The sequence below is a fragment of the Apodemus sylvaticus genome, chromosome 17, assembly GCF_947179515.1.
Source record: "Apodemus sylvaticus chromosome 17, mApoSyl1.1, whole genome shotgun sequence".
In the NCBI taxonomy this organism is placed as follows: domain Eukaryota; kingdom Metazoa; phylum Chordata; class Mammalia; order Rodentia; family Muridae; genus Apodemus; species Apodemus sylvaticus.
This window is the reverse complement of record NC_067488.1, coordinates 72173787-72189059: the sequence shown is the minus strand read 5'-3', so window position 1 is coordinate 72189059 and position 15273 is coordinate 72173787. Positions and strand designations below refer to the sequence as shown.

The 15273-nt window shown below is 58.1% G+C and overlaps 1 protein-coding gene across 2 annotated transcripts in view; it reads right to left on the bottom strand.

Moving 5' to 3' along the window:
- Col2a1 (collagen type II alpha 1 chain) overlaps positions 1-15273 on the bottom strand; it is a 28954-nt gene that overhangs the window by 1435 nt on the left and 12246 nt on the right. For both annotated transcript variants that reach the window (XM_052160678.1, XM_052160679.1), the window contains 36 exons: positions 14059-14103; positions 13687-13740; positions 12213-12311; positions 11887-11931; positions 11703-11801; positions 11505-11558; positions 11051-11158; positions 10640-10693; positions 10458-10556; positions 10276-10329; positions 9683-9781; positions 9263-9316; positions 8801-8854; positions 8460-8513; positions 8185-8238; positions 7912-7956; positions 7640-7738; positions 7308-7415; positions 6897-6950; positions 6588-6641; positions 6165-6218; positions 5815-5868; positions 5426-5533; positions 4886-4939; positions 4406-4459; positions 3657-3818; positions 3390-3497; positions 3063-3170; positions 2793-2846; positions 2554-2661; positions 2300-2353; positions 2095-2202; positions 1797-1850; positions 1256-1363; positions 647-935; positions 77-264 (listed from right to left, as the gene is read on the bottom strand). In XM_052160678.1, the coding sequence (XP_052016638.1) occupies positions 77-264; positions 647-935; positions 1256-1363; positions 1797-1850; positions 2095-2202; positions 2300-2353; positions 2554-2661; positions 2793-2846; positions 3063-3170; positions 3390-3497; positions 3657-3818; positions 4406-4459; positions 4886-4939; positions 5426-5533; positions 5815-5868; positions 6165-6218; positions 6588-6641; positions 6897-6950; positions 7308-7415; positions 7640-7738; positions 7912-7956; positions 8185-8238; positions 8460-8513; positions 8801-8854; positions 9263-9316; positions 9683-9781; positions 10276-10329; positions 10458-10556; positions 10640-10693; positions 11051-11158; positions 11505-11558; positions 11703-11801; positions 11887-11931; positions 12213-12311; positions 13687-13740; positions 14059-14103 (3051 nt within the window). The remainder of the gene's footprint in view (positions 1-76; positions 265-646; positions 936-1255; positions 1364-1796; positions 1851-2094; positions 2203-2299; positions 2354-2553; positions 2662-2792; positions 2847-3062; positions 3171-3389; positions 3498-3656; positions 3819-4405; positions 4460-4885; positions 4940-5425; positions 5534-5814; positions 5869-6164; positions 6219-6587; positions 6642-6896; positions 6951-7307; positions 7416-7639; positions 7739-7911; positions 7957-8184; positions 8239-8459; positions 8514-8800; positions 8855-9262; positions 9317-9682; positions 9782-10275; positions 10330-10457; positions 10557-10639; positions 10694-11050; positions 11159-11504; positions 11559-11702; positions 11802-11886; positions 11932-12212; positions 12312-13686; positions 13741-14058; positions 14104-15273) is intronic.

Here is a 15273-nt window from a genome sequence, read left to right as displayed (position 1 = left end):
AGAGAGAGGAGCGCGCATGCGCAGGAGAGAGGAGCGCGCATGCGCAGCCAGCTGGGCCAAGACCACCGGCACTCACGTGGAAGCCACCGTTCATGGTCTCTCCAAACCAGATGTGCTTCCTCTCCTTGCTCTTGCTGCTCCACCAGTTCTTCCGAGGCACAGACGCTGGGTTGGGGTAGACGCAGGTCTCGCCGGTCTCCATGTTGCAGAAAACTTTCATGGCGTCCAAGGTGCAGCCCTGGTTGGGATCAATCCAGTAGTCTCCTGCAGGAGAAAGAGGCAGCATCCCATGAGGCTCATATGCAGACCTGAGGGCCAGGCTGCCTGTTAGAGGCAGACAGCCTACTGGGAAACTAGTCAGGGGAGGCATACAGGTGTCCTAAAGGGGGCCAGACAGAAGGGCATGGGGACAAAGAAACCTGCATGGGAGACCTAATGCTAAAGAGCGGGCCAAGGGAAAATGGCAGAGGCTGCGCTCCCCTGCTGGACAGAGTCACTTCTGTCCCGGGTCGTTCACCAGAACCTTCCAGGTCTGACCCCCGCTTTGCACTAAGTACAATGGGGTGTGTCTTCCTGGCTGCTGAAGGCGGCCATGCTGGAGGGCTGTTCCCTCCCCCCGGGGGCAGGGCCTGTCCTCCAGGCTCACCGCTCTTCCACTCCGGGTGGCAGAGTTTCAGGTCTTGGCAGGTGCGAGCAGGGTTCTTGCGGGAGCCGTCGGGGCTGCGGATGCTCTCGATCTGGTTGTTCAGGGACTTGAGTGTGGCGTCCACCTCGACGTCGTGCTGTCTCAGGGTACTGTCTGCCTCATCGGCCCGCATGTACTGCAGGGGGTCAGGGCCCTTCTCTCTCTGCCCTAAGCCAGCAAAGGCTGACATGTCGATGCCAGGACCAGGAGGACCTGGAGGGCCAGGGGGACCAGGATTTCCAGGAGGACCCTGAAGCAGTAAACAGAGATGTCAGCCAGGAATCATGGGACAAGGCCCTCCTCTGTATCCGTCTGCTGGGACCATGCTAACGTGTCCTCTTCCTGTTCATTCAGTGGGAACAGAGGACAATGGGACTAAGAAAACCACAGCAGCCAACCCATTGCCTCCCTGGCTCTTCTGTTTCCCAGAACCCATCATGAGCCCCGTGACCCTCTAACGGGCCCTCAGCTGCAGATGGATGCCATCGCCAGTAGCTGTCGGCTGGTGTCTCAGAGGTCCTATAAAATGCTGGGAATACCTCTGAGGGTGGGGAGGGGCCAGACACTTACGGCAGGGCCAGTTTCTCCTGAGCGTCCACGGGGACCTGGAGGCCCAATGGGGCCAGGGATTCCGTTAGAGCCATCTTTACCAGAGGGACCAACAGGGCCAGGTGGACCCTGCAGGCCAAGAGAGAGGAGATGGTAAGAAAACAGTGTCCAGGTCGTGTGGTGGAGCAGCTATGGCTATGTAGGTGGCCGGCCTGGGGGTACTGGACACACCACTCTGCCTCCACAGTGCTTCAGTCACACAGCCACACTCCCTAAATCCAACTCCACTTAGCCAAAGGACCAGCAGGTTAGTTCCATGTCCCTCCCAAGTCATGCTTATAAAGATCGTTTGATCAGGCTTGTTTTCTAGCCACTGTGACTTTGGATGCTTAGGCCACGGCCAGTGCAAGAGAGTCCCACTTTTCTCAGGTTACCTCCTGGGAGGACTGCTAAGTCCAAAGCGCCCCAGAGAAGCAATGACCACCCCCATTCATCTCCTGGCTGAAGCCTTGGCCCATCCAATAGAAAACCTCACTCCATCCCCTAAAACCATCTCACTTACTCTAGGGCCAGAAGGACCAGCAGGGCCAGAAGCACCCTGATCTCCAGAAGGACCCTGTGGAAAAGAAGAAAACAGTGGAAGTCAACACAGCTGGGTATAGAAATATATCTCCTTCAGAATAGGAAGCAGTCACGTGCCCACCCCTTCTCCTCCTCCTCTTCCACCCACTAAGAAAATCTACAGGCTTCTGAGGAAGACCCCCCAAGCCTTTTGGGTAGCAGGAGAAGCTCAGGGGGCCTGAAAAGCAGGAGGTTTTGGGCAGCCCCCTCATGGACAAATGACATGCAGTGACACCCACCGGAGGGCCAGGCAGACCCTGAAGTCCAGTGAAACCTCGGTGTCCCTTCAGTCCCCTCTCGCCAGGCTCTCCAGATTCTCCTTTGTCACCTCGGGGGCCTTGAGGGCCCTATGAATGAGAAAGTCACAGATTTGGTCAAGTCTGATCCAGTATGTGTCTCATCTCAGACCTGGTGTCCTTTTTCCAAGGGTGCTCCAATACTTACTGCAATTCCACGAGCTCCAGCAGGTCCTGAGGGGCCCATAGGACCTTGTGCACCCTGTGAGGGGAGAGCAAGAACATCATCAGGGAATAAGTGTCAGGACATGAAGCCCCTCCTCCACATCTGCCTAGGGGCCCAGAGGCCCCAGACCCAAGGGCTACCTCTAGATGCTCAAAACAGGAGAAAGCAAACATGGAACGCCCCCCCCCCCACCACCACTTGGTCACCCTCTTCACCCCCGAACTCAGGATACTCACAGCCTCTCCTCTGTCTCCTTGTTTGCCAGTTGGGCCAGCAGGGCCAGGAGAGCCTGGGGGTCCAGGAGCTCCAGGGGCACCTAGTGCTCCAGTCTCACCACGATCACCCTGTAGGAGCAAGGTATCAGATTCAGCAAAGAACATTTCAGAAGAGGCAGAGAGAGATCCTTTGTTTCCTAGAGTGGTGTGTTAGGCGCAGCACAGTCCCCCCAGACCCCCAGCCCAGAATGGTCACTCACCTTGACTCCAGCCGCACCATCTCTGCCAGGGGGTCCATCAGCACCAGGGCTGCCCTGGACAGGGGACATGAGGATTCACTTAGAGCCACTCCCTGTTCCCTCTCCCACTCGGGTCCCAAGCATTGACCTGTTCACTTCTGCCCAACTGAGACGTCAGGGCTCACATATCCTCGGAGCTTCCACTCACCCTCCTCCTTGTACACCCAGTCCTGGTCTCTCTGTGCGTCCTTCCCTCAAGATCACCCCTCCACACCAAGCTCTAGGGCTCACCTCTCGTCCAGGTTCACCTGCAGGCCCTGTCAGGCCAGGAGGTCCCACGGGACCAGGCGGACCCCTGTCTCCAGATGCCCCAGGTGCACCCTGCTTGCCAGGCTCACCCTGAAAGGATGCAGACAAGGGCCGTGAGTGTGCGCGCTAAGCATCCCTGCCAGGGCCTCCACCCCACCCCCTTCAGCAGAGTCAGCTGACAAAGGGATGCTGCCGGGGTGCTGAGTTGAAGGAAGTCCTAGGGTACCATTGCAGCAAGAACACCCAGTTAAGAGAGCCTGAGCCAGGCCTGGCCTAGTGGGGCTGAAGGAAGAAGCCTCCTCCACTCACCGATGGGCCAGGAAGGCCGGGGAATCCTCTCTCGCCACGCTGACCAGGCAGACCAACAATGCCCCTTTGACCAGCCAGCCCCTGGGGACCTGGGGGACCATCAGAACCCTAGGAGAAGAAGAAAGAGCTGACACAGGGCTTGGCCTGACCGTGCCTCTCCCCACCCGTTCTGTGCAGCCCCCTTCCCACATCCCCCGCAGCCCTGCACCCGCCTCCCAGTGCTTAGAGGAGCTCGGGTGGCACTCATGGGCCTAGTAGGGTACGTACGGAGGGACCATCATCTCCGGGCTCTCCTTTCTCGCCAGGAGCTCCTGCAGGACCTTGAAGACCAGGGTCACCAGCTCTGCCAGGGGGGCCAGTGTCTCCTCGAACACCTTTGGGACCATCTTTTCCAGCAGGACCAGGAGGACCGGCAGGTCCAGGGTTGCCCTAGGAGGAACAAATACAGAAGGTGATAACTTGGCGTCCTCCTTGGGCGCCATCGCCCTTGCTTAGCCTTTCTCCGTCCACGTGGAATTTCTCCTGCTGGGTCAGCTTCATCCTCTGTGATGGGTTCCTCCAGAAACAGCTCCAACCTTGACCCCTGACCTGGGCAGTCCTTCCCCCACTCAGTGTTGGTGGATGGAGTTTTTCCTTATCTCCCTGCCTCTCCAAAGCCCCTCGCCCCCCAATTATCTGATCTGGGATTCACAGGCTTTCTGCACAGAGTGTGGATCTAGCTGCACTGAACATGTGTAGGAAATATGTCCCAGGTGAAGGGCATCGTGCCAACCCTTCCAGCATACCAAGTCTGAGGGTGACTCCAAGCCAGTCGGGAAGGCTGGGTGGTCCCCCATTGCTCCCAGCTACCAGTGGACAGTCAGCTGCTCCTCCCATTTGGTAGGAATGGAGAGAAGTCAGGGCCATACGCGAGCTCTTTTGACCCCTATGTTTGGTGGATTGCCCCAGATGCCTCTGACACTATCTGGGTCCCCCATGCCAGAAATAAGGCAGATCCAACCTGGAATGACACTCACATTAGAACCTGGGGGTCCAACTCGGCCAGCAGCTCCAGGGAATCCAGTGGCTCCCTGTGGGCACAGGGCAGTGGGTGAGAGGAAGGCCCTGAGCACTTCAGGACTTCAGCAGAGAGGAGAATCAGTTGGTAGGTCTAGAGAGCGTGTTTCAGAGCCGGCGCCGGGGGTGGGGTGGGGTGGGGTGGGGGGACTGAGAAAGGTTGGGGGCTACAGAGTAGCAGGTGAGTCGCTTGAGGGGAGTGTCTAGCCTTCAGGGAGCTGAGTGGCAGAGCCGAGGGCTGGGGACTCTGGGATGACTGTGCACACATAGCAGAGTTAGATGCCCCCCTCTCCTGCCAGGCTGCAGTAGGACGGGCTTAGCCTGGACATATTAAAGGCTGGGGATAGTCCCCCCCACCAATGTCGGGAAGGGGACTCCTGATCCTAACTAACCACTACAGAAATCATGGCCCAGAGCTTTTAGGCCTGGGATTTACTCACCGGGGGGCCTTGGGCGCCTCGGGCTCCCTTAGGGCCGGTCACTCCAGTAGGACCCTGTGAAGGGAAGAAGATGACAGTGAGGTCTGGTGGGCCCGGGAGGGTGGTCAGCATCTGTCTGAACCTCAGCACTGGCCTCCTGAGGACCGGGCTATCCAGTGCAGCTTCCCGACACTAGGACCCCATACAGAAGCCATTGCAGGCAGATCTGTGTGCGCCACCACTGGGAGACTCTGGGGATGGACTGTGCAAAGCTTATTCAAAGATAGCCCCCAGTCTCGCCTCCTGGGACACCCGCTCTTTCTGCTGCTCCAGGAGACCGACTGCTTGTCTTGGCCATCTGAGGTCAGTGGACACAGCCTATACTCAGTGCTGGGGACCTAACACCCAAGCTGTGTGCCTCACGCACCATGATCTAGTGAAAGCTTCTCCCCACACAGCCAAGGTGGCCACCAGGCTCCCGGTTCGACTCTGCCTGTAGGACCTGCCAGGGTGCTCCTCCTGCCACGGCAGCCTCTGCCTCACGAGCTCAGCAGTACTCACCTGTGGCCCAGGAGCTCCAGAGGGGCCTTGTGGGCCGGGGGCACCAGCATCTCCTTTCTGTCCAGCTTCTCCTTGCTCACCCTTGGCACCAGGCTGGCCATCGGCGCCCTGTAACAGGAAGAAGGGCAGGGCAGCTGAAGGAGAGGCAAGCTCACTGCCCGAGGTCTTGTCAACAGGTTCTGGGAGTACACGTGCATGTGACTATCCTGGGCCTGAAAACTGGGTTTAAGACTGGGTTGTTCTGCTGCCATGGAAATGTGAAGAAAGACCATTTCTCCCTTTCCTGCCCTCTCGTGCTCCCTCCTCTCTCCCACCAGAAGGCGCCCTTGAGTTCTGGGTGTGGAGTCAGACTGCATGCATGGGCGGGAGTAAGGTAGACAGATACTCACAGGAGGGCCAGCGAATCCAGCAGGTCCAGGTGGCCCAGTCTCTCCACGTTCACCCTGTGAGAGGACCAGAAGGTGTTATGCCCCGTCGCCTGCCTCTGTGCTCTCCTCAGACTGGGCCCCCACTGCCCAGCCCAGCCTCACGTTCAACCCCTCCCAGAGAGAAGGCGTCTGAGTGAGCGCAGGCATCCCCAGGGAGCCAGAGCACTGCTCACGCCTGGGCCTGTGACCTCTGCCCTTCATGTCTTCTCTCCTCCCTGTCCTAACCCCAAGGCATAGGCCAGGCTGAAGGGCACGGCTGGCTTCCTCACTCCTGGGGACAGGGAGAGCCTGGGTTAGAGGGACACACTCACCGGGGCACCTCGAGCTCCAGTACTTCCTGAAGGGCCAGGAGGTCCGACTTCTCCCTAGAGGGTGAGACGGTAGGGATCAGAGTGGACCTGAGGAGCTAAGCGTCCCTAGGGAGCCCTGAGAGTAGGAAGGGGACTCTGGGTCCCTAGAGCCTGTGGACATCAGCTCTCTTCTAGGCCCAGCTATCCCATCTGTCTCCTCAAGGCCTTGGCCAAGGGCACCTTTCTACCAGGCCAACAGCCCCACCTTACGGACCACACAAGTCACTCGCTAACTGGACCTCCACCCTACAGTCCTGCCACCACCATGGTGGGTGGTGGCCGATGAGTGGAATGTGGCTGTCTGGTGGGAGGTAAGGGGAAGGTGGACAGAGGGACAAAGGTCAAACAGACAGAGGGGCAAAGGCCAGTCACAGTATAACTCACCTTCTCACCATTGGCACCTGCTGGGCCTGGGGGTCCGATGGGCCCAGTCAGACCCTGGAGAGAGAGAGATGCAGGTAAAGGGAGGGAGTCAGGCCAGCATCATGGGATTCCTTGGGGATTCTGGGAGCCCCATACCCAATAGACCTTGGTGTACCCCTCCATGGTCTGAGAGCCCCTACCGATGTCTGGTCCCCAGCTCCAAAGGGGAAGCCCCTGTAGTTTCCTGGCCCCTCTTCTGAGTCCCAGAGGCCCACGGGACGCCTGTGCCCGTGTCCCAGATGCAGAGTCCTATAAGCAACAGCTACTTACTCGGCTACCATCCTTTCCAGGAGCTCCCTCTGGGCCTTTCTCGCCAACGTCACCCTGCAGGAGGGAACACCAGGCAGCTCATGGGTATGCCAGGAGTGGATGCCAGTTCACCCCCGCCTGGCTAAGGCTCTGGCACCCAGACCCTGCCTAGGAAGTATTTTCTGTGGGCTTCGGGCTGGTGACAGGAAGTAATGGGTGAGAAAACAGGGGAAGAGGTCGCGGTGGCAGTGTGTTTGTTTGTGTGTGTGTTTGTTTGTTTGTTTGTTTGTTTGGTTGGTTAGTTGGTTGGTTGTGGGGGAGGGCTTCCTAGTTTCTCTAAGAATGGCCATGATCTTCCTCTTCAGAAGTACAAGGAGCAGTGTGAAGGCTGAAGCCTGGAGGCTGTGGCTTTGGGACAAGCTCGTTACTCACTCTGTCGCCCTTGGGCCCGGCAATACCAGCGGCTCCCCTCTCGCCAGGCATTCCCTGTAGACCTGGAGGGCCCTGAGCCCCGGCGGGTCCATCTGGGCCAGCTGCACCCTAGGGTGAAAGACAAGGGGATCCTGTAGTGAGCAGCACCCCACTGTGAAACCAGGATCCCAAACCCCTCTCCCCCTTCTCCCCCCCTTAAATCCCCTCCCCAGTGCCACCTCCCACAAGTTCCTCCTAGCTCACCTTCTGTGCCCCCCTCTCCTCCCTCTCACCCCTCAATGAGTTTCCCTCGTGCTTGGCAGAAGACACCCGCAGGACTTGGCCTCACTTACTTTGGGGCCATCAGTGCCGGGAGTGCCAGGGAGGCCTCGGGGACCCTGGAGGCCCTGAGCGCCGGGAGAGCCACGTTCACCTGGGAAACCTCGCTCACCCTGTGGAAGCAACACGAGGTAGAAATCAGGCAAAGGTGGTGGAGGCGATAAGACATGGCGGTTGGGGGGAGGTAGGGGTCCCCAAGAACCCAAGGCACACTGTGGTGCTGGGAGACATGGGCCAAACTGAGCAGGCCCAGGGAGACACCAGTGCTGGGTAGCAGGACACTCACCCGGGGACCCACAAGGCCAGGGGCTCCAGCTTCACCAGGAATACCCTAGAGAAGAAAAAAGGATGTGAGGGTGAAGGCGGCCTGCTCCGGACTCAGAGCATGCCTCCCACTGTGGCTGAACACCGTGGTCCAGGAGCACTGGGCTCAGACCCGTCCATGCAGAGCGGGAATCGGGTCTGGGGTGTTTCCAGGCTCCGTGGGGCCCTTCATTCACTCGGTGTCCCTTGTCCCTGTCCCTTGTCAGCTAAACGGGTCAGAGGGCTCCGTACTCACCTGGTCACCTTGCTTTCCACCTTCACCTGGGGGACCGGGAGGGCCAGGAAGTCCCTGGAAGCCAGAGTGACACACGGATTAGCAAAGAAGGGAGTCTGGTGCCTCAGCCTCCAGAAGGGCACAGCACAGAGCAGACCCAAAGGAGAGAGCGATTAGGGCCAGGCAGGGAGCCACAGCCCGATAGCCCCTGAGAGGAGAGGGCCTGCCACCCTTAGTGCCTGCCCGGAGAGCCGTGGGCATGGGAGGGGAGTGCAGCGTCGGGCCCAGCCACCTACCTGGAACCCTGATGGCCCAGGAGCGCCCTGCTCGCCCCGTTCACCAGCAGGTCCCTGCAGAAGGAATAAAAGATGAGCCAAGCCAGGAACTCCGAGAACCATAGGCCCTGGGGCGTGGACGAGAACGTCCTGCGCTGACCAGCCAATGTGTGGCCACTTGTCCTCCATCACCTACCCACGCTTTCCTCCACTAGGCAGGCCCCACTGCCTCCTGAGACATGTTTTCTCGTCTGGGGATGGTTCGGCCCAGATCCACATCTGTCCCCTCTATTACTCAATGGATCCGAGGTCCCTCGTTTGAGCTCTCACAAGACCACACGGAGGAGCTGGGCGGTACTTACACTGGGGCCGGGGGGTCCTGCGGCTCCTGTCTCACCATCCTTTCCAGGAAGACCCTACAGGGCAGAGAAAGAGGGGTTGTCACGACTTACATCCATGGCATCACCTGAGACCAGCAGATGTAGTTTTCGGTCAGGGGTTTTCAGATCAAAAAGGTCTTCTACGGCTCTCCGCCTTCACCCTTCCCTGCACTTCCTTGTTGCGTCTACCGGTTTCCTCAGCTTTTCTCCGCATAGACATCTTCCTCTGTACCTCAGCCTTGCCTCTGAAACCCACCAGCAGCCATAGACTCTCTGGATGGATCCCGGCACAACCTAACATGTGTTCATCCATAGAATCACCTCTTGATAACCAAGGCTCTGAAGTGCATGTGTGGAGGGGTTCACCTCCTGCTTCTGTTAGGAATTCCACCAACACCAAGACTGCACCAAGACCAAGCCATCGGCAGTGGGGAGGACACTTACTCTCAGACCAGGAGCACCAGCCAGTCCCTTCTCACCAGCTTTGCCAGGCTCGCCCTGAAGGAAGGCAAGAGAAGACCATGAGTTGGGTGGTTTAGGATAGAGTGAAGCAGAACAGGCTAGAGAGGCTGGGGCCTGACGTCCCACTGTGGTGCAGAGAGAAGGTACCATCGATCCCTTCTCTTATATTCAGAGGCCTCCAGGACACGAGGTCCTATGGAGTAATGTCACAGAGCTGATGTCTTAGGGTTTTAAGGTGCCCAAGTTTACCCCAGGTCACATGCATTCCTTGCAGGTCATGGAGGACAGAACTTAATGACATTGGGAGGCCACTGGCCACCTGCCCTGGGTTAACTCTGCTCAGGACCCAGCTCTTTCTCTGAAGGGTATAGGAAAAGGAGATGAGAGCGAACTGTCACTTACATTGGCACCTTTGGGGCCAGGGAAACCCATGACACCAGGCTGCCCACGAGCTCCCTGAGGACCGGGAGGTCCAGGGCGACCATCTTCACCAGGGGCTCCCTGAAAGACAGGATGACATTCTCAGGATGTAGTCCCTCTGGTCGTACCTCCCCGTCAATATTTACTAAATGTGTGCTATGTGGCAGGCGGGGAGCAATGCACCAGCCATATGCGTGCATCTAGGGTTGACCAACCCCACACAGACCCATCTACGGGCGGCGCTCCTGGCTCAGAAGTCTCTCCCGAGCTTCTAATCTTTACCATTGCTCCCCCTCCTAGAAGATGTCCAAACGTGCTCTCTCTCTCTCTCTCTCTCTCTCTCTCTCTCTCTCTCTGTGTGTGTGTGTGTGTGTGTGTGTGTGTGTGTGTGTGATTTTCAGAGCTCAGAGTACAGGTTAGATCTGGCCATAAAACCTACCATGTGTCTCTTACCTATTCTCAAAATGTACAGAGTCCTACGCTGCCCTCACCCAAACTCCCTTCTGTCTTCCCACCATGTCCTAGAAGATAATCCCTTATTCTCCCAGGACCCTCACTCAGGGTAATAGACTTACAGAAGGACCAACTTTGCCTTGAGGACCAGCATCACCAGGGCGACCGGTAAGACCCTTTGTTAGGGAGAGAGAAGAGACTGGGGTCATGGGGGGGGGCAGACCCCAAATCTCCCAATTCAGGTAGCATAACTTAGAGGATGCAGGTGGGAAGGGTGTGGGGGTCCGTGTAGCATCCACCTTACCCTGGCTCCAGGAAGACCAGGTTCTCCAGGACGACCCGGGTCACCATTGGCTCCCTTGGGACCAGCCAGGCCACTAGGCCCTCGCTCTCCAGGGGCACCCTACACCAGAGGAAACACAAAGTCAGCAGAACGCTCTGTAACCAGGGGACAGGCAGGGACCAAGTCCTTGATCCTCCACTCACCTTGGGACCTGCTAAACCATCCTGACCTGGGAAACCACGGTTGCCAGGAGCACCCTAGGGAGAAGGAGGGACGAGGCAGGGGTGAGGATAGCTTTTTACCAGCATTCCTAGAAGGATCCCACCAGACTCCAGGGGTCTGTCCTTTCCACCTCCCACCAGTGTCTGTGGAGCAGTAGACACTGCCCGAGAGTCTGAGAACCTAAGGTCCGTCTAGGGCCTCCTCCCACCTCTCTGGGAAGAAGCTACTGTTTTATGCCACCCTGGGACAGAGGGTGCAGACAGCATGAGGGTGCTGTGCCCCTGGTGTTGGGTGGGGAAGAGAAGAGCCACGCTATCCAGAAAAGTCACAGGACGTGGCTGAACCGAGGAGCCACGGAGCGGGCCTGTGAGCCGGAACACCCGCCTACTTACTCTCTCTCCAGGGGGGCCGATGGGCCCAGCACCACCGGGCTCTCCTCGGGCACCCCGTTTGCCTTCTTCACCAGCGGGGCCAGGGGCTCCCTGGGGCCCAGCAGGTCCCTGAAGACAAGCACAAGAGAAGCGGTATAAGGTTTCCACCTAGCCTTGAGGAAAGTGCTGGCGGGTGTGCAGAGGAAGTGGACTTGGGAATGGTTCAGGGCTTGGGCAGGAGGGGCCACAGGGTCGGCCATGGGGGCTGGGGAGCCGAAACAGCCCATGAGGAAGAGATGGCTTGCAACGCAAGTTATTCCAACCGGGAGAGGAGGCTGTGTGGGGGTCTCCTCTACCCTATTCCGCTCCTTTCGCCAGGAGAGGGCCTGGGACAGGAAATGGCTGGGGAGGGGACACAGTAGGGCAGAGCTACAGAGAAAACAAAGAAAACAGAGTCTTGAGGGCAGATACTCACAGTCTCTCCCTTGGGGCCTTGTTCACCTTTGTATCCAGCAATGCCAGGCTCACCCTGCTCGAGAGAAAGAAATGTGCTCACACTGGCTTCTCTCCAAAGAGTCTGCTCACCCCGCACCCTGAAACCTCCTTCAGTGAGGGGGAGGGCACAGGAAAGAGGGCGTGTAGGTAGGACCTGTCAATCATTCCGGGCTCTTACCGCCTGACCCTTGGGGCCCAGAGGACCAGTTGCACCTTGAGGACCGGGAGGGCCCCGGGGCCCAGGGAAGCCAGGAGCACCAGCAATTCCAGGAGCACCCTGTCAGCATGAGCAGAAGCACGTGAGGTGAGGGGACGAGGAGGACAAAGCCATCCCGAGGACGCAGCCCAGGGCCAGAACTTACAGCAGATCCTTTGGCTCCAGGAATACCATCAGTGCCCGGGTTACCCTGACAAGAAGATGGTATAGCGGTAAAACAACCAGCAAAGAACCCACCCAACCACTGCGCCCATCGGGCCCCAGTCTAGGGGTCAGGGACAAGTGCTGTCTGCTTCAGGGAAGTTCCTTCCGCATGTCTCATGGGGTGGACTATGGGTGAAGGGAGACAGGAGGTGCTTGGTCAGCCTGAACATTTAGTGATCCCAGTGACTGGGACTTCAGGTGATATGTGCACCCCAGAGAGCCAAGGCCACAAGCATCATGCCTTCTAGGCTGAAGAGATGAACTTACAGAAGCACCCGCGGGCCCAGGGGACCCGGGATTGCCAGGCTCGCCACGAGGACCTTGAGCACCTTCAGGACCGCGAGCACCAGTGGGACCAGCTTCGCCCTGGGAAGAGAGTGAGACGTTGAAGTGGGGGAGGGGCAGCAACGCTTCAAGGCCAGTGAGCTCACACACCTGCGAGTGAGTAGTCGCGCGGGAGTCTGTGGGTTCTGTTCCCGCCCGACCAAGCGGCAGGAAGAGGTGGGATCCCACCCTTGTCTCCTCTACAGTGCACCTCACGCCTGCCCCGGGACCTCACTCACAGCTGCACAGATAGATGCCTACTCGTTCCAACAGCGAGCAGCTTGCTGGCCCTTCAGCCCATCAGAGAGGCCTGGGGTTGCCATCTTAGGGCCTGGGATGATGGACAGATAGACTGCCCCTCCCCTGCCCCCTCTTCTTGTTTTCTCTTTGATGGAGGAACAGAAGCCAGAAGGGTGACTGTCTCCTCCAGAGTCTCAGTCAGGAGTGACTTTGTGTCTGACCGCGGGTGAGGAGAGCTGCACCAGGCTTGAGCCTCTTTGTGAAGTGCCAGGAAGCTAGGCTGAGAGCAGGCTGGGACAGGCTCTGCGTTTCTCTAAGTTAACCGGCAGCCCCCTCATGCCCATTCTCTCTCTCTTTCTCTCTCTCTCTCTCCCTCCTAAAAGTCACAGCTCTGTGATCTTGTGATCTGGCTCTCTGACTGGAGTCCCCCGCCCCCAGGCTGCCGACCTGGAGGGAGGTCAGAGCCTCCTCAGGTTTCCCTCCGCTGGCATTCTTGCTTCACGTTGGTAATTATTATTTTCTAAAGGTCAGGCCCCCTCACCTTCCCCTGTCCCTCTTCACAATGGGTCTCCTTCACCGGGCTCCCAGGGGCCTCAGACACTGTCTGGTTGCCATGGAAACCCCCAGGCGCGGAAAAGCAACCCGAAGCCAGGGACAGAGGGAGGCTCCTCAGTCACTCCCTGGGACGTTCACACCGGAATCCCTCCTGGGCCACAGGGGCTTTTCCCCGAGCTGGCTGGCCTCCCACTGGCCTCTATTAATCCTTGGAAGGACCACGTTAACAACAGCCCAGCACCCCAAGTGAAGTAGAAATAAGAAAGGGCAGAGGATGCCCAGAAATGTCGCTTTGCCTCTGCCCCTTCCCCTCCCCCATCCCTTTAAGCTCCTTCTGGGTAGGTCTCACACACCACACACACACACACACACACACACACACACACACGGATTGTTGCTCCTTCCTCCTCTCCTAGTCTTTTTCTCTCTCAGATCTCTGAGTTTTCAATCTATGACTACGAGACAGACCTCAGCCTCTGTTACCAAACCTTCCTCCCTGGAAACATCCAGAGAAGCTAGGGGGAGGGGATGTGTGGCAAAGGGAGGACCCTTAGCAAGGACCACAGGAAGACAGTGCATCTTGACCCTCTGAGATTCCCAACTTGACCAGCAGATCACGCACCTTGGCACCAGGAGCACCAGGGAAGCCAGGACCGCCTGCAGGACCAACAGGACCCTGGGGAGAAGGGGACAGAGGGTGAGTGTTGGATGTCAGCCAAAAGGCTCAGAGAGAGACGCCCCACCCACTGCAGTGACTAGAAGAAACTGCCGCCACTGCTGTCCCCAAGACCTCCGTGAGGAGCCATGTGGTTTTGGCCTCTCTCCTTAAAAGAAGAGACTGTGAGGGGCAGCGGGGGAAGTCAGGCTGCAGAGTTAGCAGCATGCGCAGGGGACGAGCCACCTCCTTCCTGACGCCACCCCACATACAGGGGCAAACCCACGGACTTCAGGGCTGATGGCCGTTACCACCTGCTTAAGAGTGAGAGGAACTTACCGGAGGTCCCGCGGGGCCTGGCTGGCCATCGTTACCCCGGGCACCCTGTGAACGACAACAACAAGGAGTCAGTGACCACAGCGTTGGGGTGTCCCAGGCTGAGTGTGAGCAAGGTGTGTGTCTGCATCAGGGGAACCCTCATGGGATATCTGTGTGAGCAGACAGACAGACAGACAGACAGAGGGCCGCAGGCTGGCTCTCGTGGGTAGTGAAGTTTGGGCGACTTCCCAGCAGCCCTGTAACTTCTAAAACTTCACTGAGGTCCCTGGTATTCCCGACTTTAAGCTGAATGATCATTCAAAAATCTCTCAGACTGGGCAAAAGGAAACCGGCTGAAGAAGCAAGGAGCAACCTGCCTCTGGGCTGAGTAGCCTGGGCTAAGGAGAAGCGAAGCCTGCTCTGGGAACTCCAGGTAACCTCTGGCCCCTCCCAGTCAGCTGCTCTTCAGGACAGCAGGAAGAGCCCCAGGACGCTCCCTGCTGATGAAGACAGGCCACCCGCCCTGTGCACAGCCACAGCTGAGCTCCTGTCCCTGAGACCCGTGGCTTTGCCGTGCAGTGGACGATGTCCCTTCTTGTCCCTTCTGTACAGGACTCCAGCTCTGACAGACACTTCCACTGGTTTGGGGTGAAAACATCTTTTTTCCACCAGTGCCCTTGAGAATTTCTACTCCACCGTGTCAGGCCCAGCAAGGTTGTGTGTCTTGTGGGCCCCTGCCGGACCTAGAAGGCTAAGTCAGTGGTTCTCAACTTTCCTAATGCTGTGACCCTTCAATACAATTCCTCACGCTGTGGCAAGCCCCGACCATAAAATTATTTTCATTGCTCCTTCACAACTGTAATTTGGCTACTGTTATAAATCATAATATAAATATTTTTGGCGATAGCGGTCTGCCACAGGGGTCATGACCCCACAGGTTGAGAACCGCCAGGCTAAAGGGAGACTTTCTGCAGTCTCTGTCTCTCAGAAGCTTGGGGGAAGGATGCTCTGTAGTGCTTAGTCTCCTTGTGGTGTGAGCCTTCTAGTTCTCTTCACAGAGCCTGTGGGAGGATGGCACGACTGCCAGACTTAATGGAAGGATGGCAGAGAGAAAACAGCGCCTGCCCCCTCCAGGAGTCAGTCAGCAGAGAGCAGGGCGGGAGGGGGAGGGGTCAGTGTCCATCCTCGGCTCTTACTGGAGCAGGGCGGGGGAGAGGGCCCAGTCTGCGGGCCTTT